Source organism: Podarcis tiliguerta, assembly GCF_965153285.1.
Source record: "Podarcis tiliguerta genome assembly, chromosome: 8".
NCBI lineage: Eukaryota > Metazoa > Chordata > Lepidosauria > Squamata > Lacertidae > Podarcis > Podarcis tiliguerta.
The window spans coordinates 49001312-49029229 of NC_139541.1; the positions used below are offsets into that span (position 1 = coordinate 49001312).

The 27918-nt window shown below is 44.4% G+C and overlaps 1 protein-coding gene across 1 annotated transcript; it reads right to left on the reverse strand.

The window, feature by feature from the left end:
* Window positions 1-269: 269 nt before the first annotated feature.
* Window positions 270-27455, reverse strand: SLC38A8 (solute carrier family 38 member 8). The gene is made up of 11 exons (XM_083452712.1): window positions 27233-27455; window positions 16658-16848; window positions 13391-13589; window positions 11957-12110; window positions 10847-10951; window positions 8092-8149; window positions 7417-7531; window positions 5269-5416; window positions 3885-4084; window positions 2016-2067; window positions 270-1687 (listed from the first exon to the last, which is right to left on the reverse strand). Exons 2-11 carry the CDS (start codon window positions 16844-16846, stop codon window positions 1585-1587), a joined length of 1323 nt encoding a protein of 440 aa, XP_083308838.1. The 5' UTR covers window positions 16847-16848; window positions 27233-27455; the 3' UTR covers window positions 270-1584.
* Window positions 27456-27918: the final 463 nt, after the last annotated feature.

Genomic DNA, 27918 nt, shown 5'->3' on the forward strand with positions numbered 1-27918 from the left:
TGAAAGATGGAGCAAGCTTGTTCTCCTGTTCCAGAGGGTAGGACCCAAAACAATGGATTCAAGTTACAAGAAAGGAGATTCCAATGGTAAGCCATTGTGGGAACAGTTTGCTAACTAAGATTGTCCTCTATCCCATCCAGCTAGTCTCTGTTTTTAAGTATATATAGCATGGCAACAGTTGCCATGGTTTGCAGGGAGGAAAGCAAATGAGCCGACAAGGGAGAGGAACTCGGTTGGATGGGGTCAGTACTACAGAAGCAACAACAACTTTGGGGCTCCAAGGTGCCTTGGCTGGCCCTGGTCCTGAACCCTGCTGCCCTCCAAGCAACCCAGCCACGTACATGGAGAAGGAAACCATGGTGACTTTTAATGCTCTACCCATCTGAAAGTGTGTAGCATACTGAGAGGGAAATATATTAAGTGCCCCAAGCTTCGGGGGTGAGTTTTTAGATTCACATTTGAGATGCAAAGCCAGCCTTTTCTCCAATGGCACAGTGTTTTGCATTCATCCTCATTTTCAGGCCTTCATTGACAAGTGTTTGGCAAGAACAACACTAACATAAAAAAGAAGTTAGCAGTTCCTTTCTGCAGGGTAAGACACCAAAGCCTAAAAGGGGCAGGAGAGCCTCTTCTAGACAGGTTTACAAAAAAAATGGCCAAATTTTTTATTTCAAAACTTCTGGTACCTGGTTTGGGCCAGGGTGGCAAAGCCTGGACCATCTAAGGTGGTGGAGCCACTCGAAGGATCAGGTACAAAACCAGCTCCCCAGCTGCCAACTGCCAACTGCACTGACCCCATCCGTGTCATCTTCCTTGGCTCAGCAACAAAGGACTCCTAAACACGTTATGAGGTCTCTTGCAGCAGTGTGTAAAATGGCGCAGCTCAACAACCTGGCATTCTAGCACCCATACATTGGTGATATATTTTAAGCATGCACACTAAGTGAAAACAATGCTCCTGACAGTTACTGAAAAATAAACAAATAACAATCCCCGTTTCACACATCCACAGAACTTTTGGATGCTATCCTAATAGATAAATTTCTTTCCCAGAGCCTCATTTTTCCGAGAGCCTCATTTAGGGGGTGTGGGTTGGGGAAAACCCTAGAAATCCAAAGACCTTTTATGAACATTCCTAAGAGGAGGAGGAGTGAAATGGAGAGCAGAAGCGGCAGAATGTCTTTTATGGAAAGCTTAATGTTTTCTCAAGAGTCCTCTGTACTTCGCATACATCTAAGTAACTTTGTGCGACGAGCAGCTTTGGGAGAAATCCAACAGCTTTCTGTGGTTTGAAACATCAATGAAAATCTGCACTACAACAGACAACCAAGGAGCATTTGCTAGAGAAAACGGGCCCTATCCAACAGTCCGCAGGAGGGGAGGAGGGGGCATTCAATGTATGGAAAAGCACAACCAACACATACCTATATTAGATAGCGAAAAAGTGGCTATTATTGAAATTATGCCCAGCTGGTAAAAGCTGCATAGTACTTGCCCATATCACTTGGAAATACCCATCAGGCTGTGCAAGTATCAGGACAGTCTCTGTCATCTGCTACCATCGCAACTGCCTCCACCGGTCGACTAGACTTTGTATAACAGTTCCATGAGAGCGATCGTCGTGCTTTGTCCAAAGATGAAGGCTCCACAAAGGACGGTGACAATTCCCCATGTAATTAAGCAAGACCTGCCAAAGGGCGGGAGGGGGGGGAAATGCCAAGCTGTGTTACCTTTTTCACAGTCATAGAAATAATTGCTGGCAAAAAGCCAGTTATGATGGGCAGGCCACAGCCGGGCCTATGAATTTCAGGGAGTCCCGCCCGCATGGCACACAGTGTGTCAGCTTTGCTCTCCAACTCCCATCAGCCCAAGCAGCATCCCCAAAGCTGGGAGCTAAAGTCTAAAAGCTCTGCTGGGTACAGACTGGGGATGCCTGCCCTTGGCCACAAACAGCTCATATTCATAGAATCATAAAATCACAGCAAGCAAAGGGGGCTGGGAAAGTACAGACATACTTGGTCCTTGGCTTGATAGGCTCCATCTCCACTGCACACACCAAACACAGTCCTGCAACACAAGAGAAATCACTTTGCATTTGTTATCACTAATAATAATTACAATCAATCAATCAGTTGTAATTATTAACAATTGAGAGTCAGTGTGGTGAAGTGGGTCTAGGACCAGGGAGTCCGGAAGCTCTAACTGGTTGACCCTGGAGCATAACCTACCTCACAGGTAGGATGTGGGAGGAGGATGGGGAGAACTGTGTGAGCTCCTTGGAAGGAAAGGTCGTATATAATACCTAAAATACTATAGACTGCTCTGATCACTGTGCATTGAAGGGCAGAATAGAAATTAGATAAAACAAAATGGATGTTTATTTTGCATTTAATCAAATCCTCTTTATCTTCCGAATTTTCCTCTCTAAGGCAGCTTAACCATGTCTGGTTCCCAGGGTTGCAAGTACGGAATGTGACATTGACTGCTTTAACAACGCCATCTAGTCATTGCCAAACGCTCCTCAGCTTGATTTAGCATATGGGTCAGCAAGATGGGCTATTTTCCAAAAACAGCAGCCAGTTCTCTCCCTCCAAAAAAGAAAAGAAAAAGAAAGCAGGGGTGAGTCAAATTCCAGAAATTCAGATCCCCCTCACAGCATCACTGACATGAGCAGTCATGAAGCATCTAGTTTCCAGCTTGTCTTTCCTAATGACTCGTGAGACCTGGCAAACTACATTTCCCAGGCTCCTTGACATGGAGTTCAAATCTAAGCCAGATAAGAACTTCAGGAGCACTGCAAACTGAACGGAAAGTATTATAAGTTGAACAAGTTTGCATTCCCATCAGATGTGAAGGAGATAAGTAACTGTACAACCTTGAGGAGACATCTGAAAGCAGCCCTGTACAGGAAAGTTGTTTAATGTTTTATTATATTTTCATGTAGGAAGCAGCTCAGAGTGGCTGGGGAAACCCAGTCAGATGGGAGTGGGGTACAAAAAATAAAATTATATTATGATTATGATTATTATGATTATTCCAATACCAAGTAAACACAAACTTTTGCAACTTCACATCTTCTCTTTCTTTTAAAGTACATGCGCACCCAAACTTCTAGTCTTTACTGCTGCCAATAAATTATTACAAATGCCAATTCCAAATGAAGCCACAGAAGGGGGAGAAGAGGGCTCTAGTAGGAACTGCAGTGACCAAGACCTCACACATGACCACACCTTTCCCCCATGACTAGCAGAAGTTTTCCATTATTATTATTTTTAAAGCTGGTGTGCAGCAGTGTTTAGCTTGCTGTTTACATAAGCAGTCGAGTTTAGCTTCTTCTGGTAGAAAATCTGGGTTGCTGTGAAACAGAACTTTGATCAGCTTCCTTCTCAAGTACAAAGCTCTGGTCAAAACCTTTCGTTGTGATAATCAAGGCACCAAAAAAGAAATCTCACTTGAAAAAGAAGTTTGCTCCTAGGAAGACTGCTTGATAATTAAATCCATCACTGAGGACTTTGCCAGGAGGACAAGGAGGAGGTGGCAAAAAAGCAAAAACTTTCATCAACCCACAAACTTTTTCTAGATGATTAGGATTGGGGAGGAGAAAAATCAATTTCCCTGAGAAAAATGGAGGATAGCTGGCCAAGAGCAATGGTGACACCAATTCTTGGAGTCTCAGGTGAACAAGTGGGGAGTTTGCTGCTGCATTCAAGACCTACTTGCAAGCTTTTCACCAACCTTTAGTTGGCCACTGTGAGAACTGGATGCCAGATGATGGGCCTTTGGTCTGATCCAGCTTGCCTCTTTTTGAGGGGCTAAAAGATCAGCCATTGTTATGCAGATCCCTCACCCTCTCTTACCTCAGAGAGCACACAACATGGTCATACCTGGAAAAATGAAGATGAAGAATGCGCTGATGCCCCCAATGACACTGATGACGTCACTGATGTCTGGCACAAACAGGGCAATGACCAGTGTGACCACAACCCAGGCAGTAGTGAGAGTGACCCGCATCCACTTCTCGTAAGGCTCAGTTGTCAGAAGGTAGCTGTGCTTGGAACTCAGGCAGACGTCCTGTAGGACTGACCTAGCATAGACATATGGGCAATTACACACAACAACAACAACAACACAACAACAGGATTCTACTTTACGGAAGTGGCTGGTTCAGATGGTGGAAGAGGGGGAACTTTCCCTAGATTGGAAAGGGCCATGGTTCAGTGGCAGAGGGATAATACATATTTGGAACAATGGACATGGCAAGGGAGTTGAATGTTGATCTATACAGTGGTACCTCGGGTTACATACGCTTCAGGTTACAGACTCCGCTAACCCAGAAATATTACCTTGGGTTAAGAACTTTTCTTCAGGATGAGAACAGAAATCGTGGAGCAGCAACGCAGCAGTAGCGGGAGGCCCCATGAGCTAAAGTGGTACCTCAGGTTAAGAACAGTTTCAGGTTAAGAACGGACCTCCAGAACGACTTAAGTTCTTAACCCGGGGTACCATTGTATGTTCCATGTTCCATCTTCTTTGTTGTAACACATGGAAATAAGACTACATTTATAATCACAGGAAGAGGAGATAGAATTTATTCTGGTGGATTGCTTTTGAAATGTGCATTTTCTGTTTACCTCAAAGTTCTATATCTCTTAGGTTCCACCTCTGATAGTGTAACCCTACATATATATCTACTCAGAAATTAGTCCCAATGAGTTCAGTGGGACTTACTCCCAAGCCAAGTAGATATAGGATATATAGGACTGAAGTTGCAATCCTAAACTGATTCGCCAGGGAGTAAATTCCATTAAATTCAGGAAGAAGACCTTCCGAGTAGACATGGTTAGGATTGTGCAGTAATTTACTATATGTGTTTTTCTTTGGGAATAAGGGGTTGCTGTATTTATCAAAATGTAATGTAGTTCAAATGGGTGGGGGCAAGAAAAATGGTGTGGTTTGAGGAGGAAAGGGATGGGCCAAGGAGGCAGCCCTGAACTTTGGGCTTCTCAGAAGGAAGGAAGGATATAAAATGGAGTAAAATTCCATTAATTCAAGCCATAAATGGTTTTGGCGCAACAGGTTGGATTTCATTCTAAAGCAGATATGCTGTATTATAAATATGGTTATGCTTGAGAAAAATGAGCCTGTTCCCAGAGGAAATCAGGCTATGCTTCTGACCAGAGGAGCTACACACAATGACAGTCCTCATTAAGCAGAACAGCATTTCCGTCAGGGTCAAAGCATAGGAAAAGCAACACTTCTGCTCCTTACCTTCCCAAGAGGAGGACAATGGGGTAGATGGTGATTATGGAGATGCCAAACAACAGCCGAGCTACAATGACCAGCAAATCATTTCCTGGGTAGGACATCAGGATGTCAGCAGCAACATCAGCGCCAAATGTCAAATAGCCATAGAGCCCTACACAGAGGAGCAGAGCATCGTGCTCTTTAGGTGTGGTAAGGAGAGCAAAATAAACTGCAGACCATGCTGCACCCTCTCACCAACACCCCCTCCCCAACTCAAAAACGACTGAACCAGCAGCCTTCATAGTAGGCTAACCTGGGTCCCTCCAGATGTTGCCCAAGTATGTCTCCTGCCACCCCTGACTATTGGGGCCGGTGAGAGTTGGGATCCCACAGCATCTGGAGGGCCACCTCTGCTGTTTATTATTTATTTAAATTATTTATATGCTGCTTTGGGCCCGAAAGCCCCCCCCCCACACACACACACAAACCCAGAGAATGTGATGTTGATACAAAAGGGGGAAATACAGCAAAACCAATTCAATATGTCAGGCATAGAACCAAACATAAAGAACAAACCATCTACAGGGTCATGTACCTGCCAGAAATTCCTAAGGGGAAGGGAAGTCATCTACTGGACACTAATTTGGAAAGAAGCAGGAAGAAAGCAGCCTATCTAAACTAACACACTGGGGGGGGGGGGAATCCTGCCCTCCCCTCCCCCCAATGTTGTCATTCTTGGATCTCCATCAAAACAACCAACTGTGTATATCATGTGTTTGCTATTAGCCCTGTGATCTCTTGACTCTAGATTAAGTTGCCCTTGCTTGCTGAAGGGCCTGCAGGTAGCTGGAAGGTTCTGTGAGTCCCTTCACACAATAAGAGAACAGAGTTATGAGATAGATATAGATAGATGATAGATAGATAGATAGATGATGATGATAGATAGATAGATAGATATAGATAGATAGATAGATAGATAGATAGATAGATAGATAGATAGAGTTATGTACTGAGCTGAATCCTAGAACAATAGGATTCAGAATGGAGCAGTCTGATTGGTCCGCAGGAGCCACCCAATCCAGCTCCAGATGGAAATGAATTAGCGACCTGATTGGCTTGCAGGAGCAGCCCAGAATTAGCCAATCACATGGGGCCCATTGTGTAAATAATGTATATATAGCTCGATGTTTTGGGGAAAGTTTCATTCATTGCTACTACGAGCTGAATAAAGAGCATGAAATTCACACTCGACTCCGAGTATATTTCACTGGCGACGAAGGTGGGATTCCACTGAGCTGACCACCACACACAGCACCGCAGCACCACCGCCTGCCACACTGCTGCATCGCACCATGCAGATATAGATAGATGATAGATAGATAGATAGATGATAGATAGATAGATAGATAGATAGATAGATAGATAGATAGATCTGCTTCAAGCAGTGGCGGAATGGAAAAAAAAAATTAAGCTAGCTCACCACAAGGGTCTCCAGAATTTCATCCCCGGCAAAGTCCCTAGTCACAGCAGCAAGGACAGTTCAAAACAGGCAGGCAGCAGAATAGATTCATTACACACACCAAAGAGGAACACCACAAAGCACAACAATAAAGGCTGGACGGCCATCAGCTGAGATTCTTGTATTGCAGGGGGTTGGACTAGATGACCCTCAGGATCCCTTCCAACTCTACAATTCTACGATTCAGTTTATAAGGGTCAGTATCACTGCAACCTGATGCATACTTTCCTGGGGGCAAGCTCCTTGGAACTCAGTGGATCTTCAGGTGGCTAAAATGCAACCTTTAGCTTTTAATTAGAAATCCCTGAAATGTTATGAATAAGTGTTACCACAATTTTAAATGCTAGCACAAAGTAGGAAGCCCATCAGAGACAAAAGAAAGTAGCCAGCCCTGGTAACTGGCCATTACCCTCATTTTCCAACTTCTTCAATGATAACCTGTCACAAACAAACTTGAAAAGCTTCATCATCACCTTGTTCACTGGCCAGACTCAGGAGAATCTGTCTGTAAGCCTGGTGGTCCAGCAGACATCATTGCTCTTCCTCTGGAAAAAAACTTCCTCTCACCTATGCCACTAAGGGCCCTAAACAAATTAAGAGCTTGGTACAAAATGGTACCAAGAGATGGAGCAAGTAGAAAGGAGCTTGCTTACCTGTCAGAGAATATATAAGCAAACAGAACAGCATGGACATGACAGACACCACAATCCAGTGGGAGAGCTTCTTATTACTCATGCTGCTGTAGATGGTGATGCACGCTTCATGACACTGAAACACAGAGCTGATGTTGGAAAAGGCTGGTACGCATTCTGCCTCCATTCCTGGAGTCCCAAAGCCATCACTGTCTGCCTGCCTTCTCCCCTGCTCCATATCAGAACTGTTGATCTCACCCACACCTGAGGCAGTCCCCCACCTTAGGGGGCCTTCCTAGAATCATTGGTGTAGTGGATTAAGAAAGACTGTGCATCCTCATGGGATTTGTTTGGTAAAATCCAAAGTTCCCATTGTCCACATAGACTGCTCTTGCTCAGAACCCATTGCGTTAAAAGAGAGGGGCGGCTATCAGATGTTTCTGGCCAATGTCCCACAATTGTCTCCTCCACTGATCAGCAGCGCTGTGCTTGGTTGTGATTTACATACCACTTGTTTCAGGAAGTCAAGCAAAAGAGGACTCCCTTTTCTTTATTATATCAGAGGAGTTAAACTTGAATGTAGAATCTTGCATCATTTCAAGTGGAAACAAATAAATAAAAATGACTTGGAAGCCTATTTTAACAACGGGAGAGGGAGAAAACCAAGAAAGGAGGAGAAAAGGTTAAACTTCTTACCTGAAATCCAAAGCAGATTGTTGGGATAACGCTGAACATTGAAGCCCAGGAAGAGACCCTGCAAATGTGATAAAGGGTGTGTGTTAGCATCACAGCTGGCCAACTCAGATGTCAACAGCCAACCAAGCAAGAGACCAAGGGCCTTACTCAGTACATATATGGCAGCTTCTTCTACTGAGTGAGGGCAAATTACAACCCCTACCTGCCAATTCCTCCTCCAACACCACCTGTTGTTGTTGTAATTGGCATCCGTCTGTCTCAAGAGACAATGGAGTGTGCCTCTGAGGGTGAAGTCACACCACTGGGTTAGCAGCACTGAAGTGACCTCCCCATGCTGCAAGACTCCCCACTTGGCCTCACAATGTGGACCAAAGGAAAGCAGAGCAATACGTTTGGCACCAGCTTGGCTGCAGAAGTTGCCAAAAGGAGCTGTACAAGGCAAGATCCAACCATCTTAGGGACTACACTCCGGATTTGTGTAGGGTTTACTCCTTAGCCTTCACCCCCTGCAAGGCAGCAGAGGTTAAAGATCAGTGTTTTCCTTCTCCTAGATGGGCTACCTTCCCTGGCTGATGAGCCCCATCTGCCCTTTATTGTACTATTCAAGATTACTCAGTTCTCAGTGGTCCCATAACATCAGACCCTTTGTCCATCTGGACCAGTATTGCCTCCAATGACTGGCAGCAGCTCTCTGCAGTTCCAGACAGGGAACTTGCCCAGCCTATGACCCAGGGGCACTGTGACATAGCTAGGGAGTGTGCAACATTTGCCCACCTTTTGGTGCTTATATTCTTGGAAGTGGGACTGGTTGCCTCTGCTGTATTCCTGCATTTTGTTCTGCTAGCGGTTATTACGGTCTCCATTTGCTGGTGACTCTAAGTTTGTATTGATGCTGAAGTGGAACTGACTGTGACAGACTCCCCCCTCCACAAAGATGCAGTGTGACGGGTTTTAGGTGTTTAAAATTAGATACTCCCTGCCAGCAACACTTGGGAGGTTGGAGATTCTCTGCATGTGGCAGCATTTACTAATATTCAGCAGCAAGGACTTTAACATCAATTAAAGGGAAACTGTGATCACTTATCCCTTAAACTGGTAATAAATTAAGGATGAGACACGTTGGAAACAAAACAAGTTTTATTTATGCACACTCAATGAGGGTTAACGCTTAGTGGTTACTCTGATCAGGCACAAAAGTAAGAATCTCTTTTACAGACGCAATAAAGAACTTTATTTACGACTTCCACATCAAAACTGTTTCTAAATAAACTGATTCCTCCTAGATCTGTTAATCCAGTGAAACACTTCTAGACTCTTTCTGGAATCTCTTCATTCCCTTGAAGGAAGCTATCTGGTTTGCCCTGCCTAGCAAACTCCTAACCACCCAGCTAATATCTTAGCCAAGCCCTTGCCAAGTCCAATCCAAGCCCAGTCTGAACACTTTCCAAGTCCCAACTGCTAATCTAGCAGCTTCTAGATTTTAACTTCCCACTCTCCCCTGATTGCTGGACACTCCACCCAGCACTGATTGGTTGCAAGGTCTTCAGGGGGGTGATCCAATGTCCATCTGCCACACTTTACTAGTTGTAAACATTGTATTTTTTTGGTATTTTTTGTGATGTTATTATAATGCAGTAAAACACTTACGGACTTATTCGCAGTATGAAGAAGTACATAAACTACCTACAGAAATGTGTAAATTTACTGCTGTATTTTTTCATTACCCCAGAAGTGGGGCAGAGATGTGCTTTGTTGGGGGTTCTCTGCTCCACATGCAAAAATAATGTGTCTTGCCTTGGACACTGTGCACCTTGACTTCAAGTGGAGCAGGGCACCATCTGCTACTCTGCCTCGGGGAGAAAAATGTCTGCAGATACCCCCAACTCTGCAGATAATTAAGCAGTAGAAGGCAGGTCCCTTCTGCATCAAGCATATGTCACTACGGGTTGTAGCCAACACAGCCATTCAGCTTGCGCAACATAACTTCACCCTGCTCTCCTCGGCATTTGCTCCTGCACCCTCAAAATCAGCTCCAGAAGCTTGCAGACCAGAGCAGAGCAGAGCAGATTTTGGGTGCATGCAGGGAGAGAAGAGGAAGGTGAAGTCGCCTTGCTCAAGTGGAACTCCGCATGTGCAACACTGAATGAAACACTATCACTCTTGGGTACCGATTCAGTTATAACAATGTCATCTGCTGCAGGTAACTGGTGTGTGTGAGAGAGAGGCGGGGGGGATGACAATCTATTTTACACACTTCAGGGATACAGTGCTACCTCAGGTTACATACGCTTCAGGTTACATACGCTTCAGGTTACAGACTCTGCTAACCCATAAATAGTACCTCAGGTTAAGAATTTTGCTTCAGGATGAGAACAGAAATCTGTGTGGCAGCAGTGGGAGGCCCCATTAGCTAAAGTGGTGCTTCAGGTTAAGAATGGACCTCCGGAACGAATTAAGTACTTAACCTGAGGTACCACTGTATTGACATGGGCCATGTGCATAGGAGAATCAACAGCCAAGCTCCCTGGAGACTCTTAAGAGGTAAACAACTTCCTGCATTGCAGGGGGTTGAACTGGGTGGCCCTTGAGGCTCCTCCAAATCTATAATTCTATGAACTGAATTATGGCAGGTTCCAACATGACAGCAGCACAGCAGCACATCCATGCAAGCCAATGGGGTGGATGAATCATGCCCATGGGACTGATGTTTGATAATTCCACTACCAGCCCAACAGCCAGCCACGCCAACACTTACCCGGAGGAACGGCGATGTTCATGCTTGACTACGTAATCGGTTCTGAGGTAGTATTTTATTACAATGACAAGCATCAGGTAGCAGGCTGCCAAAGTACCAAGAATGCTGGAACACACAAACGGAAAAATTAAAAGATTTTGCCTCAAAGGAGCTCAATGCTCCCCTGCATTCAAAAGGGCACTGTATGGTATTTTACAGTAGGGATGTGGCAAATAGAAGCAAAAACAGCAAAACTGCATCCAGGATAGAGATTCTAATTAGACGTTCCAGCAAATGAAAAGCTTTTATCCTTTGAACTAGAAGATGCTTACGTTGCCCAGAAAGGACATTCTACAAACAGGAGTCACCACTGGAAAGGTTCCTCATCTCGGTAACCACACACCTCAATTCTGATGCTGGGGACACCTGTAGATACACCTCATGACGTGCCTTAAAACAGGGAAGGGCAGCCATAGCTCATCTGCCTTGCAGTGGGGAAGGTCACAGGTTCAATCCCCAGCAATTCCAGGTAGTTGAAGAGCCAACAGCAGTCACTGCAGGCAGTGCTGAGCTATATGGACCAAGGGTCTGACTCTGCATAAGGCAGCTTGCTATGTTCCTAATGGCGAGGAACCAATGGCTCTCCAGACCTCATTGGATTACATTTTCCTATCATGATAGCTGAGGCTGCTAGGGGTCGAACAAAATTATTGTTTAAAATGAGTCCCGCACAACTTAATATTTTTAAAATTCCTAAGTGGTGTACAAACAATGAAAATCAGCACAAAAAAGAAGAAGATAGAACAAGAATCCAGTGATACAGGGTACCTATCTGTGCAAAAGGATAGGTCTTTACAAGACATCTGAAGCACATAATTGATGATGGTTCACATACAGTATCTAGTTGGTCAGAGTGTTGGGCCAGGACCTGGGAGACCAGAGTTCACATCCCCACTCAGCTGGGTGGTATCACGTGATTCGCCACCTGACATGTCACACAACTGTGCGCCCTCAATGGGGGGGGAGGGCAAGTCAGTGCCCCTGCTGAGCCCTTAGGAGCAAGTTTGCTCACCATCTGGCCCAGTCTCCAGGCCACAGAGATCACAAGAACAAGAACAACAGAGCTCTTACCTTGTGTATTTCTGGAATCCAATTTCCCTTGGAATTGAGAGGGGAAAGATAACCAAGGCACACAAAACAGACAAGGTGAAGCGATGGTCTGTGAACCAATGCTGACGAGAGATGCCACCACTCAAGGTTTCATTAGGGTAGAAAGAATCACACACTGGGGGAAAAGGGAACATAAGGAGGCAATGAGGCTTTTCTCAATGTCTGGCTACCAGCCGAGACGTATTATGCAGCTACCAACAGTGGGGTGGGGGACTTCTCCATGGCGGTGCCATGTCTGTGGAATTCCTCAGGGGTGACTGGTGCCCATCAGGGCTGGTGGGACAGAAGGCAGGGAGTCCCAGAAGTAAGTAGGTGGCACCAGAACTAATGACATGCAAAACCAACTAATTCAAGTTCTGCCTCCATCACCTTCCTGTTGAGCTCTACAAGGGCAACACTGAAACTAAGGGGAGGAAGCTGAAAAGCAGGGCCATGCCCTGGACTCCTAAGGAAGCAGGCAGGTGGGGGTTTGCAGAAAGCAGGCTGAAGTTGGTGGGGCAGCACCCTATTTTTCCTAATGGATTCCACTGGAATTACCTCCCGTCTGGAGTAAGTCAGGCCCCTGACTCTGATGAGTTTTGAGCACCAGCTTAAAACTTACTGTATTTTTCTCTCTATAGGACGCACTTTTTCCCCTCCAAAAATGAAGGGGAAATGTGTGTGCATCCTGTGGAGCAAATGCAGGCTCCTTGGCTTCAGCGATAGCAACGCAAAGCCTCTGAAGCGCAGAGGGAGAGCTCCCCCTGTGCTCCAGAGGCTTCGCGTTGCTTTCACTGAAGCCCCCGGAGCGCAGGGAACTGCCGCTGCGCTCCAGGGGCTTCAGGCAGCTATCCGCAAGCCTTTGGAGCGCCGCAGGAGTTCCCGCTGCTCTCTGAAGGCTTGTGGATAGCCCCCTGAAGCCTGGAGAGCGAGAGGGGTCAGTGCACACCGATCCCTCTTGCTCTCCAGGCTTTGCTTCACTGGAGAGGCACTGCACAGCTTTCCCTCTCTGCGCAGCACCCCTTCAGCGAAGCGGGAGGAGAAATGGAAGGGGCTCCGTTTCTCCTCCCGCTTCGCTGAAGGGGCGCTGAGCAGAGAGGGGGAGAATTTTTTTTCCTGTTCTCCCCCTCCTATGTTCCGGTGCGTCCTATGGTCTGGTGCATCCTATAGAGTGAAAAATACGGTACCTGCTCACTCAGACATTTGCTGTCTATTAATTCACAGGCTTGGTATGATGCATTAATGGCTTCCAGTGATTTTATCATATATTAATATGCCGATCGTGTTGTCATTAATTATGCACAAAAACAGCACTGGTATTATTTACACAAAGAGCCGCATAAACAATATTATTAAAAGAGGAACAGCTGGGGATTTTAGAGGATGCTGAAAGGGTTCTGGGGTCAAAGAACTCACATTTTTCTAGCTGGTCTCCCACGACTCTAAGAAAGGCCACCGAGATCATGAACAGGTTCAGAATGAAGCAGACTTCGCAAAGCTTCCCAATGGCAGCCCCACAGATCTCTCTCACCACACCCTGGTACGTTGTCTGGGTGCTGATGGAGGCAGCATAACCCAGAATCACCAAGCCGCTAATCAGGAATATCAAGGAACCCTGCCAAAGGGAGAAACACCCAGAGACAAAGAGGAGAGAGCCGTGAGCCTATAGAGGAGTAACAGGAGTAGCCATGATCAGGGTGAGCTCAACTAAGCAGGCAAATTAGGCAACCTTCCTAGAATTAGATGCTACCAGTGCCTACTAGCCACCATGCCCCTGTGCAACCTCCCGTGCAGGAGGCACTTGCCTCAGCATGCCAGTTGCCAGAATACCAACCTGGTGCCCTCCAGGTATTTTGGCCATGCTGGCTGGGGCTGATAGGAGTTGTAGTCCAATGCATCTGGGGGAGGCTGGCCTAACATAGCAAGACAAAGCAAATGCCTCACACGGGTTTGTTTGCAACAGGACCATGAAGGTCAGAGATTAGGCCAGGAGTGATAATCTCAGAGGTTCATGTTTATGGAAAGATAAGCAATGACCCAGGGTGATCCAGCAACATCATCATTTCATGGCCTCTGCAAACACTTACGTGTCCTTTCAAATCCATGGAGCTGGAGCACACCAGAGAGGGTTAGGAAAGGACAGTTCAGTCTCTCATGCCAGATTTCTAAATCAGTTTGCTGTTTCATTTTACTTTTTACTTGCAAATTATCAGCATTTTAGTGTGCATTTCTTCTAACATAGACATTTATGCAAGCAATATTCCCTAATAAAGAGCGTTTTTGTCTGTTATATTCAGTAGCATATTGGAGAAACTCAGCCAGATGGGTGGGGTATAAATAATAAATTGTTATAAATTATTATTATAATACATTTCCTTCACCCTGCACGCGCACACACGTGGAGAAGCTCATTGCTAAATTAAAAGATGTGCAAGTTTTGAAGCGGAAATGTAGTTTTGCGGGACAGGAACCCAACCAACTGTTTTAGATTTTATTATTACTTTGTTGTTGTTGTTTAGTCGTTCAGTCGTGTCCGACTCTTCTGTTATTGAATTTATACCCCACCTTTCTTGAAAAATATACAAGGTATCTTACATACACAACTGACACAGTAAAGAATAAGGTCAACGTACAACCTGAAAATGAAACAAAATGCAACCTAATATTGAAAAAAACCAAAGTAAGAAGCAAAACTAACAGCAAAACCAACAAGCAGCAGTTTCAAAAGTAGATCACTCAATGGAAGATGGGAAGCCACATCCCTAGACAGGCTAGATACCAGCAAGGCAAGCAGAAAGTATCACACTAATTCAGAAATGTTGCACATCCAGACCGCAGTCCCAAGTCCTCCGAATGATGTGGGATTGCCATTGTCCTGCTTGTTGGCTTTTCAGAGAAATTTGGTGGTTTCAGAACAAAACCCTGGACTAGATGGGTTTTTTACCTGGCATAGCAAGGTTTTTCTGACATTGTCAAAACACATGCAAGAGCCAGGCACTGCATGGAGAAAGGATTTTGCTCGCTTAAGAAGCAGCTATAATGGAAGACACAGGTGATAAGTGAACGAAAGAGCTTGTGAATGCTATCAACATCTCAAGTAGGGAGAGCCTAAGAGAACCCGGCCACTGATGCTAGCCCAGACATAAACTCACTAGCCAAGCTGTCCTCTCTTGGTCCCAGCAGCAAAGCAGAAGTCCAAGTTTAAAATGGGGAAGAAATGAGGCAAACAGTGCAAACCCAAAAACAGATCTCTTTCAAAAATTTGCACTCCTCTGAATTCTGTGATGCAGCACTCTAACCAAGGCAATGCATACGAAAATGCATTGTATTAGGAAGAACTGCTTGCAAAAATGAACGTATTAGGAGAAACGTGTGCTAAAATGTTAAGAAATCACAAACCTGAGCAGAAACGTAGAAAACCGAACTTAAGATTGGAAAAAGGAGAAACAGAGGGGAACTGGCATTGACAAAATAATTCATCCCTAAGTCACAGCATATTTAGGAGTGTTAAAATCCATTAGTTGCACCAGGTACTTAAGTAAAGATACTATAATAAGTTTGCGTTTAATAAGCTGTAGAAATAGAGTCAAGTACCAAATAGTTCCTTCCCCACCACAATGCGAGATGCGGCTTGCAGCAGCCCCAAATCATACTGAAAATTCAGGGCTTGCTTTCTGCCAGTGATCACCAAAGAGAGTCCGTGAGGGTTGAACTAGGACTGGGAAAACCCAGGTTCCAAGACTATGCTCACCCTTGAAGGTTACTGCATAACCCTGAGTCACTCTCTCCCTTACCTCAACCTCCCTCACAGGGTTGTTGTTGTGAAGATAAAATGCAGAGCAGGGAGCCATGTACAATGCTCTGTTTTCCTTGGGGGGAAGTGGGACATAAATGAAACTAATAAATAAAGCTCATTTCCAAAATCCTGTTCCAGTTTCTTTCTTTTTTTTTCAATTCTGTAATGTAGGAATCAAAACTAGGAAACTGTTTTCCTGCCCCACCCCCCGCAAAAGAGAAGAGTACTGTGTGTATTTGCAGAAACCACTAGAGAATCATCTGCACATCAGGAATTGGGGAGAAATCCTGTTCAATTCAAGTGTGAGTGCAAATCAACCTGATTCCCACTTTCAAAAACAGTAAGTGGACCAAAACACAGCATTGCTCCCAAATTCATGCTCCTCTGAATGTTGTGATGCAAGTGCTCCATAAATAAAGTGAGGTGGGGAATGTGCATTTGAGGGAGAAGCGTGCAAAATAATCCACATATTAGGGAAAACAACATGCAAAAATGCATAATATTTAGGAAATTTGTTTGCAAAAATGTATCAGGCACAATTGCATACAAAAATATGCTGACAAATTTTCACGAAGACTTTTTAAAAAAATGTATGTGCGAATTGCTGCAGAAATGGGGTGTCCTGAACTTATGAGTGGAAAAACGAGAAACTGAAATTAATAGATTTCCCCATCCCTATCCACATACCATGGCTGGGAGGGGAGCCTTGCAAAGCAAAAGAAGGCAGTACTAGGTAGAGTAGAAGTAAAATAAACTATTAAAAATGCAATGAGGCTTGCTTCCAAATCCACTTGGCTAGGATCAGACCCTCAATCCTCCACCCACCTATCTATTCCAGCAGCCTGTCACTCTGCAAGAGATCTGGATGTCTTTCCTTTGGCACTTACCAGTTCCACAAGGACAGCCGGGGTGACTCCTCCAGCCTTATTGAACGCCCAGGGGAAATTCAAGAGCCCTGCTCCAAGGGCAGATTTCAGCATGATAAAGACAGCCCCAGCGGAGGAGAGATTGGGGCTACCTGACTCCAGAGTAGGCTTGGCTAACAGGGTGATGCTCTCTCTAGCCAACTCCTCCATATCTGAAAGAGAAGGAGGACCAGGGAGTGGTGGGGTTAGTCTCTTAAAGCTGGGCAAATCCAAGCTGACTTGAAACAGGTAACAGATTCCTCCGCTGATCTTTGGTGGGATCAATCCATTTATTTTTATTTTTTGCTTTGTAAAAGGACTAAATTTCAGAAGCATTAAGAAGAAGTGAGGAATAGAGTGCAAGTTTCTTGCCCTCCCCACCCCCCAGTCTCGGACTGAAGGAATGGCATGCATTGTATATCCATGTTAAAAATGAACCAAGCCGTGCTCAGGGTTACGTTTTCTTCCAGTGGCTGCTTATTGGAATTAGCAGGGCACCAAGAAAGTAGCAACGATGCTTGAGATTCTGCAGGGAGATGTTTTGCAAACAGAGTCCAACATAAGCAGTTGAAGGAGCAAGGAAGACTGGGACAGACATGTGCAACAGAGCAATCCAATGCCCTTGATTCACTGTGCAATTGTAAGCACAGCTCGCAAATGCTCAGGGATACCTCCAGTTACAAACAAATTATGTAGCTAGTCTTTCATGAGCTTTACAATGTAACTGTTATAGGTACAGCCAGGTTTCCGGTTTTCCCCCCCTTTTACCACTAAAGGGCTTTGTCAATTAATAGCCACACCCTCAAGGGGAACCCAGAAATGCAGCAGCTGCATCAGTCCATTATTTATATACATGCCCAGAGCAGCACTACAGTGGTACCTTCAGGTTATGAACTTAATTCGTTCCAGAGGTCCGTTCTTAACCTGAAACTGTTCTTAACCTGAGGTACCACTTTAGCTAACGGGGCCTCCTGTTGCTGCTGGACAATTTCTGTTCTCATCCTGAAGCAAAGTTCTTAACCTGAGGTACTATTTCTGGGTTAACGGAGTCTGTAACCTGAAGAGTCTGTAACCTGAAGCATCTGTAACCCAAGGTACCACTGTATAGGTAAAAGTAAAGGACCCCATGGCGGTTAAGTCCAGTCAAAGGCGACTATGGGGTTGCAGTGCTCAACTTGCTTTCAGGCCGAGGGAGCTGGTGTTTGTCCATAGACAGCTTTCCAGGTCATGTGGCCAGCATGACTAAACCACTTCTGGTGCAATGGGACACTGTGACAGAAGCCAGAGCGCACAGAAAAGCCATTTACCTTCCCACTGCAGTGGTACCCAATTATCTACTTGCAGTGGTGTGCTTTTGAACTGCTAGGTTGGCAAAAGGTGGGAGAGAGCAACAGGAGCTCGCTCCAACACAGGGATTTGAACCACCGACCTTCCGATCGGCAAGCCCAAGAGGCTCAGTGGTTTAGACCACAGAGCCACCCGGGTCCCTTACACTATACAGCACTATACAGCATGATGACCAAATAATCAGAATTCCCCAACCTGCCAATAAACAGTCCACGTGGGCCACTTGCCATCGGGGGTGACCTGTCCTATTTTTCCACCTGAGGCAAAATGGGAATGTGCCACCTTCTGTCCCCTGCTGCCACCGCACTATTTCTGCCACCACTGGAACACACACACACCCTTTTACCAAGTTTCTGTGAGGGGGGCGTTCCACAAGGCCTTGGAGCTTGTCCTTTCTGTCCCAGGGTCAGGTGTGGCAATGCTGCATGCTGGAATGCCCCCCCCCCTCGCCAAAACTTTGTGAGAGAGGAGTGTTCCACTGCTGGCAAAAGTGGTGGGATAGACAGGGTGTATAAACCAACAAATGCATATATTAAAACTGGCATAAAAGAAAAATAAATAAAATCTAAAAGGCAATCCTATTTTTAAAAGGCAGGATTAAAACATCCTACCCACTAAAAGAGGCCACAGATAATTAAGAGCTAAAGGCCTGGCAAAAAGAAAGAAAGAAATGCTTTAGCCTGGCACTAATGATGATGCCAGGTGAGGTGTGGAGCCACCACTAAAAAGGCCAGTTTTTGTGTTGCCTTCTAGAACTGGACCTTCTAGAAATAAAATGCTGCAGTTTAAAAAAGGACTTACATGTGGTCAAGTTACACTGAGTGAAGGAATAATGCATATAACCCAGCAAATTATCATCAGAATGCTAAACTGCCCCTCCCAAATGAGAGAAATGAGAGAGGATGACAAGTTTATATTCAGCTGTGAAATGAAGCCAAGACAGCACCCTAGCCCCACTTACCTGGAAGTAAGTCCCACTAAATTCAGTGATATTTACTGCTGAGTAGACATAGCTAAGATTGCAACCCTAGATGGTTTTGTGATGGGCAATTATCTACTTCATTAACTTTGCCTTTAAGACTGCAAAGGATGAACCCCTCAGAACATTCATTCGTTTTGGAAGGGAACACAGAGGGAAGGAAACTGATTTGCAAATATCGGCTGATGGCTAAGATGTGTGTTTTTACTATGATACAGCTCCCGTTGCTCGGTTCCTGCTCCTGCCAACCCAGCAGTTCAAAAGCACGTCAAAGTACAAGTAGATAAATAGGTACCGCTCTGGCAGGAAGGTAAACGGTCTTTCCGTGCGCTGCTCTGGTTCGCCAGAAACTGCTTAGTCATGCTGGCCACATGACCCAGAAGCTGTACGCTGGCTTCCTCAGCCAGTAAAGCGAGATGACCGCCGCAACCCCAGAGTCGGCCACGACTGAACCTAATGGTCAGGGGTCCCTTTACCTTTACCTTACATAAAAAAACAACCCACCATATCTTTCTGGAAGACAGACTTAATGCAAAATAAACCAACTGCAAGAGAATGGAAAATATAAGACGGAACTGCAAGTGAATGTTGGAAGTGACTGAGGCGCGTTTGTACATCCCTGATCCCTCACTTAGGCTTTGCTACTGCAAGTGGAAGGAGGGCTCACAGGGCACATGGAAAAATAAAATTCTACACAGCTAGAAAACTAGCAGATCTGATAAATGGCTAGGCCAAAACTCTTTGTCCCTTTTCTACAAATGAAAAGGGATTATTTCATTCCACCACTCTATACTTCCTCGTAAAGTAGATATTGCCATGATTTCCACATCCTCCCTATTCAAATGTTAATTTCATTTATTTAGATGGTTTATTTGCCACCCTTTGCACAAGGCACAGAAGCACTTACAACATGGCAACCATTCAAAGGCATCTTGCAATTTTGCATAGGGCCCATTGTGTACTATATTACAATAAACACTAAAGGCTGTATTCAACCAACTTTTACTCTGAGTAGACCCATTAAAATTATTGACCATGACAGAAATTAATGGGCCTAAGTTAGTCATGACTATTCATTTCAATGGGCCTACTCAGATACAACTCAAAAGTTTAAACCAAATCATAATAAAACAAGGTAACAGCATATATCTTGAAGGAGGAAATGGCAGTAATTCCATATTAATTTCCATATTAATTCCATATTAATTTCTAGAATAAAAACAAACATGTTTTTGTCACAACTAAAGCAGCTTCTTCTCTTGAAGAGCATTTATCAACAGCTCAACCATCTTAATTCATTCTTCTATTTTCCAGCCATGTGACCTTTTGATCTTGGTAAGCAGGATAAAGAGACTTTAATCAGCTGCTATAAGGAATTATTAATGGCTAATTGTGTCTGTCATCCCAATTATATATTTGCAACCTAAGGTGTTCCTGGCCATTTAAAGTGTCCTTTGCAGCCTTCATCATTGTGAGCTGCCACAAAGGAATGTGGGCATAATTGGCTTGTATGATTTAGAAATTAGTCATTGGGCTGTAAAAGGTGCACTCAGCCAATGAGAAAGTCTCAGCGCGGACTGGCGCACTTTGATACAATTTTGTTCTGGTTTTTCAAAGGCTCGCTGGAACAGCCTCTAATCTTTCATTAGTGACACTGTGGAAAGATCCATCTGCCAATTAGCAGAGACTTGAAGAGAAGAGAGTGGCTTGAGATTCTCGCTCTAAATGAAAATGTATCCTAGTAGTGAGAATCCCAACAAGGAGAGCAAACTAGTGCTCACTGGAGAAATCATAGTATTGTGGAGTTGGAAGGGACCCAAACAATCACCTAATATCAACCTCCCACAACACAGCAAACAGCTAAAAATCCACATGGCCACCCAACCTCTGTTTAAAAACCTCCAATGAAGGAGAGCCCATCACCTTTCAAGGTTCCACCATTAGAAAATTATTTCCAATATTTAGTCAGGATCTCCTTTCTTGTTTCATTTTGAAAAATACAATTTTATTTTATGGTTTATTATTGTTTATATTTTGAATTAGATATATATGGGGGCACCAAAATATTTTAAGTGCTTAGGGCCTCTAGAGGTCTTAATCCAGCCCTGCACCCATCCACTGGATCAGTTCCTGAGAAACCTGCTTGTACATATGATGCCTGCAGAAAACAGGCTTTGGCCAATGGGTGGTAAAGCTGAAGCCTCAGACACTTTGATTACGTAACTCTTTGGAACCCTCTGTGCCCTGCCAAATATGGTCCCCACAGGAGAGCCACTTCAGGAGATGGTCCATAGAGCCAATAGAGTTCCCCTTCCCTGCCCTAACAGGAAGACCCAGATAGCTTTAACTGTAGTATTTGAAAGGCTTTCCAGATCAAATCCAGTTTAAAGGTAAAGGATCCTAAGAAGGGAGACCAGAGGTGGACTCTGAAATTGCCCACAAACAATGAGCACCTGGACAGGGGACTGAGCAGGAACACAGGACACCTGGTGGTCATAGGCTTCATAACTGGGTCCCCCCTCCAATTTAAATTGTAGCCAGTGTTTCTAAATTAGATATGGATTTAGAAGCAATGGCTAACATTTAAAATGAAAAACATACATGAGTATACATACAGATTAATATATGCATATTTCATGCGATCTGTCTTATTTTTTGCAATGGGCAACTGATCACCTTAAGACCATCTTTATGCTCCCCATCCTTCTTAACCTGCTCTTCTCTACATTAAGCCATTCCTCATGGTCAATACTTCCTTCATGGCCATAACTACTTAAATCCTTTTATGCCTCACCCTTCCTCCAAGTTGCTCAAGATGGCATACACAGACTGAGTGACCCCGGTTTATTGCACTAGGAAGAGATGGACCATCCCAAGGTTGAACATCACAGTCCACAGAGGGATTCAAATCCAGGTCTCCCTAGCCCAAGTCCTCAGGGATGGGGAACATGTTGCCCTCCATGGGTTGATAGGCTCAAGCTCCCATTAACCCCAGCAAACTTCACCAATGATCAGGGATGATGTTAAACCATAGTCCAACAACAGGGGTTCCTCTGTTACTGCTCTAGCCACATTACTGCCTTAGCTTTCCTAACATCAGACCAGCAAGCAGTCTTACAAGGAACCTTCCATTATTGCCCTTATTATCAGAGCCAATCCAAATGAATGGATGAAGTTTAGCCATGTTTACAAATTATTGGGGGTGGGAGAGATTTTAAAAAGAGCACACTCATGCAAACGAGTATCATTTCCAACTATGGGCAAATCTTTCAACTATAGAAGATGATATTGGAGAATCCAGCGCAGAGCCTCCTCAGCTTCACTCTTAAGAGAAAGTGCTTTTTTCCCTGCTAGTTATTTATAATTGCACCAAGTAAAAAGTTTGGTATGCAAGATGTCAGCCTGATTAGAGATTATTTAATCATTTTTTTCTGCCTTCGTTAAGCTGTTTAACCTCTGCTGTAATCCTGGCTGAGCCAATGACTTGCTGGGTAACCTCTGGCAGGTCCCTTGACCTTGCCGACCCTTTGTCAACCTAGCTGGAAAATTGGTTAAGCTGCCAACTTCACAGGCAGGAATGGGGGAGGGCAGGATGGAGGAGACGACCCTCTCCACAAATCATCACCATGATACACACATCACATTTTCCAATCTTCTGACTATACAAGATAGTGAAGCAGCAATATGGCTTCAGGATTTTATTTTATTTTTAAAAGAAGATGTTTGAGCCTTTCCACACAGGACGGGCAAACACGGATAATCATCCTCATCATTCCCATTAATTTATTTGTGAACCGCCTTCCACACATATGTCCCAGGGTACTTCACAGACATATCCTTGAAAGCAGTTAAAACAGCTATAAAAACAGTACAAGAACAACCAAATATAACTTCAAAAACAACACCGAGTGGACATCCAGGCCCAGAGACCTTTTCATCAAGCTAGAAAAGCTTGGGAAACAAAAATGTATGTTTCCAGAAAGTTTGGATACTGTCTTATTTATTAATTAAAATTTATATACCAGTTGGTTTTTTTGAAAAAATAAAAAACCCCTCAAAGCTGTCATTTCTCAAGATCTAATGGTGGGTATATGGGTGATTTTCAGTTTTATTTATTAAATTTATATCCAAGCATTACTCTCAAAGGAGCCCAGGTCAGCAGCTGATCAGCAAATATTTCCAGGTCCCAGCAATTTATATAACAAGAAGATTGATTGTGGGTGTGGGTGGGTGAGAGAGAGAGAGAGAGAGAGAGAGAGAGAGAGAGAGAGAGGGAGAGAAAGAAAGAAAGAAAGAAAGAAAGAAAGAAAGAAAGAAAGAAAGAAAGAAAGAAAGAAAAGAAAAGAAAATGATTTCTCTATCCTAGAATGATGGGACATCCAGCCAGGTGAGAGAAGGCCCATCCATTTGCTTCTGTATCAACAGAGTTCACTCTTTAAGATGCTGCTAACATGTACTGTTCTTAGGGCTTGTCCCATGCCTAGAAAACATTAATCTGAGCAGTATTTGCTTGACCCATGCTTTCTAGGCACAGGTCCCCTTGCCTCACACTCCTTTCCCAGGGAAAACCCACTCTTTAGTACTAAATCAGAGCAAATGTTGATCTGGAGAAGCCCCAAATTGCTGTTTGCTCCAGCTGAGAGAAATTTTCCCCAGGGAAAAGTGTCAGGACAAGAAGTGTGAATGAGCTTTCAGCTGAGCAGCTAAGGCCACTACCTTAAGAAAAGGAGCTGGCTTGACTGGTTCAGCAGGTTTTCTCTTACAGATCCAAACCTCATAGATACAGAATCACAGACCTGGAAGGGACCCACAGGTACCATACAGCCTGACACCACCCCCCCAAAAAAGTATAACAATATGGTCTCACAATGATGAGTTACTTTATTCCGTAATAAGTGAATTGTTACCATTTATGTCTATCAAAGCTGGGAAGCGGGTGGCGCTGTGGGTTAAACCACACAGCCTAGGACTTGCCAATCAGAAGGTCGGCGGTTCGAATCCCCGCGACGGGGTGAGCTCCCATTGCTTGGTCCCTGCTTCTGCCAAACTAGCAGTTTGAAAGCACATCAAAGTGCAAGTAGATAAATAGGTACCACTCTGGCAGGAAGGTAAACAGCATTTCTGTGCGCTGCTCTGGTTCGCCAGAAGCGGCTTAGTCATGCTGGCCACATGACCCGGAAGCTGTATGCCGGCTCCCTCAGCCAATAAAGCGAGATGAGCGTCGCAACTCCAGAGTCGGCCACGACTGGTCCTAATGGTCAGGGGTCCCTTTACACTTTATGTCTATCAAAACACCACACTTCACAAAATCAGAAGCTGCCTTGATGCAAGCCAGACCTCTGATCTATCTGGCAAATAGAAGGGGAAGAAATGGAGGCAGTGAGAGATTTTACTTTCTTGGGCTCCATGATCACTGCAGATGGTGACAGCAGTCACGAAATTAAGAGACGCCTGCTCCTTGGGAGAAAGGCGATGGCAAACCTAGACAGCATCTTAAAAAGTAGAGACATCACCTTGCCAACAAAAGTCCGTATAGTTAAAGCCATGGTTTTCCCAGTAGTGATGTATGGAAGTGAGAGCTGGACCATAAAGAAGGCTGATCGCCGAAGAATTGATGCTTTTGAATTATGGTGCTGGAGGAGACTCTTGAGAGTCCCATGGACTGCAAGAAGATCAAATGCATCCATTCTTAAGGAAATCAGTCCTGAGTGCTCACTGGAAGGACAGATCGTGAAGCTGAGGCTCCAATACTTTGGCCACCTCATGAGAAGAGAAGACTCCCTGGAAAAGACCCTGATGTTGGGAAAGACGGAGGGCACAAGGCGAAGGGGACGACAGAGGACGAGATGGTTGGACAGTGTTCTCGAAGCTACAAATATGAGTCTGACCAAACTGCGGGAGGCAGTGGAAGACCAGGAGTGCCTGGCGTGCTCTGGTCCATGGGGTCACGAAGAGTCGGACACGACTAAACCACTAAACAAAGAAACAGGATTGAATTAGAACTTGTATGTTATAACTGAGGTATGTTATAAGGCAGTCTCATTGTGCATTAGAAGGGGTTTATGTAAGGGGTTTGAGGTGTTTAATTAGTGTTTATGTGTAAAGACTGTGTCAGACCTTGAGAATGTACCGTATTTTTCGCTCTATAAGACGCACCAGACCACAAGACGCACCTAGTTTTTGGAGGAGGAAAACAACAAAAAAATATTCTGAATCTCAGAAGCCAGAACAGCAAGAGGGATCACTGCGCAGTGAAAGCAGCAATCCCTCTTGCTGTTCTGGCTTCTGGGATAGCTGCGCAGCCTGCATTCACTCCATAAGACGCACACACATTTCCCCTTACTTTTTAGGAAAGAAAAGTGAGTCTTATACAGCAAAAAATACGGTAATCTAGAGCCATGTATGAACCTACTTCTGAGCATCAGCAATTAGCATGTGAAGAGTTAATTAACCTAGGTAAATGTCCTAAGTGTGCAGTAGTCTTTAATCCTAGTCGTTGATGAAATCAGGTGACCTTTGTTAGGTGATGCCAGAGGGGATTAACCATTACTTCTTCAAAACATCAAAAGAACCAACTATTAGAGCAAATGAATAAAGGAGGTTTAGGTTTTAGGAACAGCAGAATTAGGAAATATGGGACCAGGAAGGAGGAAAGGATTCACCTCAGAAGACCAAGAGAAGTGGCAGAGCAAGAAAGGATGTCGGCGATGCAACTGTAAGGATAAGCTGGAATGTTTTGTAGCGCTGCTGCTGTGTGCTCATTTGGAGACTAAGGGTTGTATTTATGTGTAAAATAAACCCTATATTATTAAGACACTAGCCTCCATTGTGCCCAATCTCTCCAAAGGAACACAGACCCTGGGTGAGCACCTGGAAGCCCACTTGAGTCAGCAGTGATTGGAGGTGGCACTCAACTTTCGCAATACTATTACAGAAATTGGGGAGGTACATATGCATGCTTTGAAACAGTACAGTGGTACCTCGGGTTAAGTACTTAATTCATTCCAGAGGTCCGTTCTTAACCTGAAACTGTTCTTAACCTGAAGCACCACTTTAGCTAATGGGGCCTCCTGCTGCTGCCGCGCCACCGGAGCACGATTTCTGTTCTCATCCTGAAGCAAAGTTCTTAATCTGAAGCACTATTCCTGGGTTAGCGGAGTCTGTAACCTGAAGCGTATGTAACCTGAGGTACCACCGTATCTGCAGACTGGGATGGATGAATCTTTCCATTTGGCTTTCTCATTTTCCAGTCAAGTTCAGTTCCCCACATTTCCACATTTTGGGGGGGAGAAAATTCATCAGTGAACTAATGCCCATTTCCTCCACTATTCACGTTTTGTACGCTATTTCGCCAAATGTACACTCCAATATAATGCATTTTAGTGTTATCTTAACATGTTTATGCACACTTTCAGACAAAGTATACTTTTTTTAAATACTCATACTTGTGTTGAAGAACCACACCACAAATTTCAGAGGTATTAATTTCAAAGGAAAGCTGCATTTCAGCTCTCAGGCAGTGTGAATTAAGGAAATTCACATATAAATACAAAACAAAATTTCCCCCTATTGTGCAAATGATAAACTTGCACACACAAAAGGTCTGGTACAGATAAGGCATCTCAAGCAGCACCATCCTGTATTCCCAGACACCCCCCCCCCAAAAAAAAAACCCCACCCCAAAACCACCATTTCCCAGGAGGAGGCTCAAACATGCAGCTACAAGCCTTTGCCTGTTGTTTATGGACCCCCAAAAACAGTTTTCTCCTCCTCCTGGGTTAAAATACCGGTACCTCCTCTTCTTCCAAGCACTAGGCTCACATTCCCAGCAGGAGACAACCAGCAAGCAACACCCAGAACACCGCAAACATATTTAAAGAAAAAAGGTGCAGGCAAAAGACAAGAGTTAGAGAAGCGCAAAGTTATCAGATCAGTTTCATTAGTATATAGAGAAAGAGAGAGAAGCAAGCAACTATACCCATGTTGCCACGAACACCTTTTCTGCAGCATTCAGAGAGGAGAAGAGATATCCAGGACTAGTCCCATCATGGAAGATATCCTTAAGAAACTCCAATATAGAGGAGGGGATGATCTTTGCTCCTGTCTCCTGACTTTAGGAAGGGGGGGGGGGATATAGTTTGTCTCTCTCAGATTGCAACACAATCTCTCCCTCCCCATAGCCACTCCCTTCTTCCTGCCTTCATGTTCTGCTTGTGGACAGTGGGCTATACCTATAGTTTAAACAGCCTCCAGCTGTATCCACTTGCTGGCTTAATCCTTGATTAGCTTAGCTCCTTCCATCCCTTGCAGACCTGGCAACTGAAGAAGGCAGAGTTGGTTTTCTCAGCCAGGCTGTTTGTTGAAAAAATAAGAAAACATCTTTAAGCATTTTACAAACACTGGAGCTTGGGGAATATTCAGCAGGCTTAAGCTGGTTCTTTTGTTTCCCACCTCCTCCCTGCATGAATACATGGGGGGGGGGAGGGAGCCACACCAGTGGAAACTCTGCCTGCCTCAAGATTTTTATGCCACATACGCAGACGTCGTGTCCTTGCGCCTCAGTGCTAATTAATTGGTTTGTTAATTCTAGAATTTCCACTGTCTTTCCGTCAAGAAACTGTTAAAAAAACAGTAAAAAAAAGAAAGAGAACTCCTCAGGCATTGTTAAATAATAATCCAAAAATAAATCACAGCCCACACGAAAACTCAAAAGCAGTATAAATTCAATTTTTCTTTATAAATTAAATCTATTTTTTTTTTTTTTCTGAAGAGGCATACTTAAATAAAACCCATCTCCATAGCTCATGTAGGAGTATGGAGGCCAGAGATTATTCCACTCCTTGGATCATTACAGGTAAGATTGTCAGCTGCCCACAGAAATATGCCAGTGATTTTTTAAAAGCAGATTTTGCAGCTG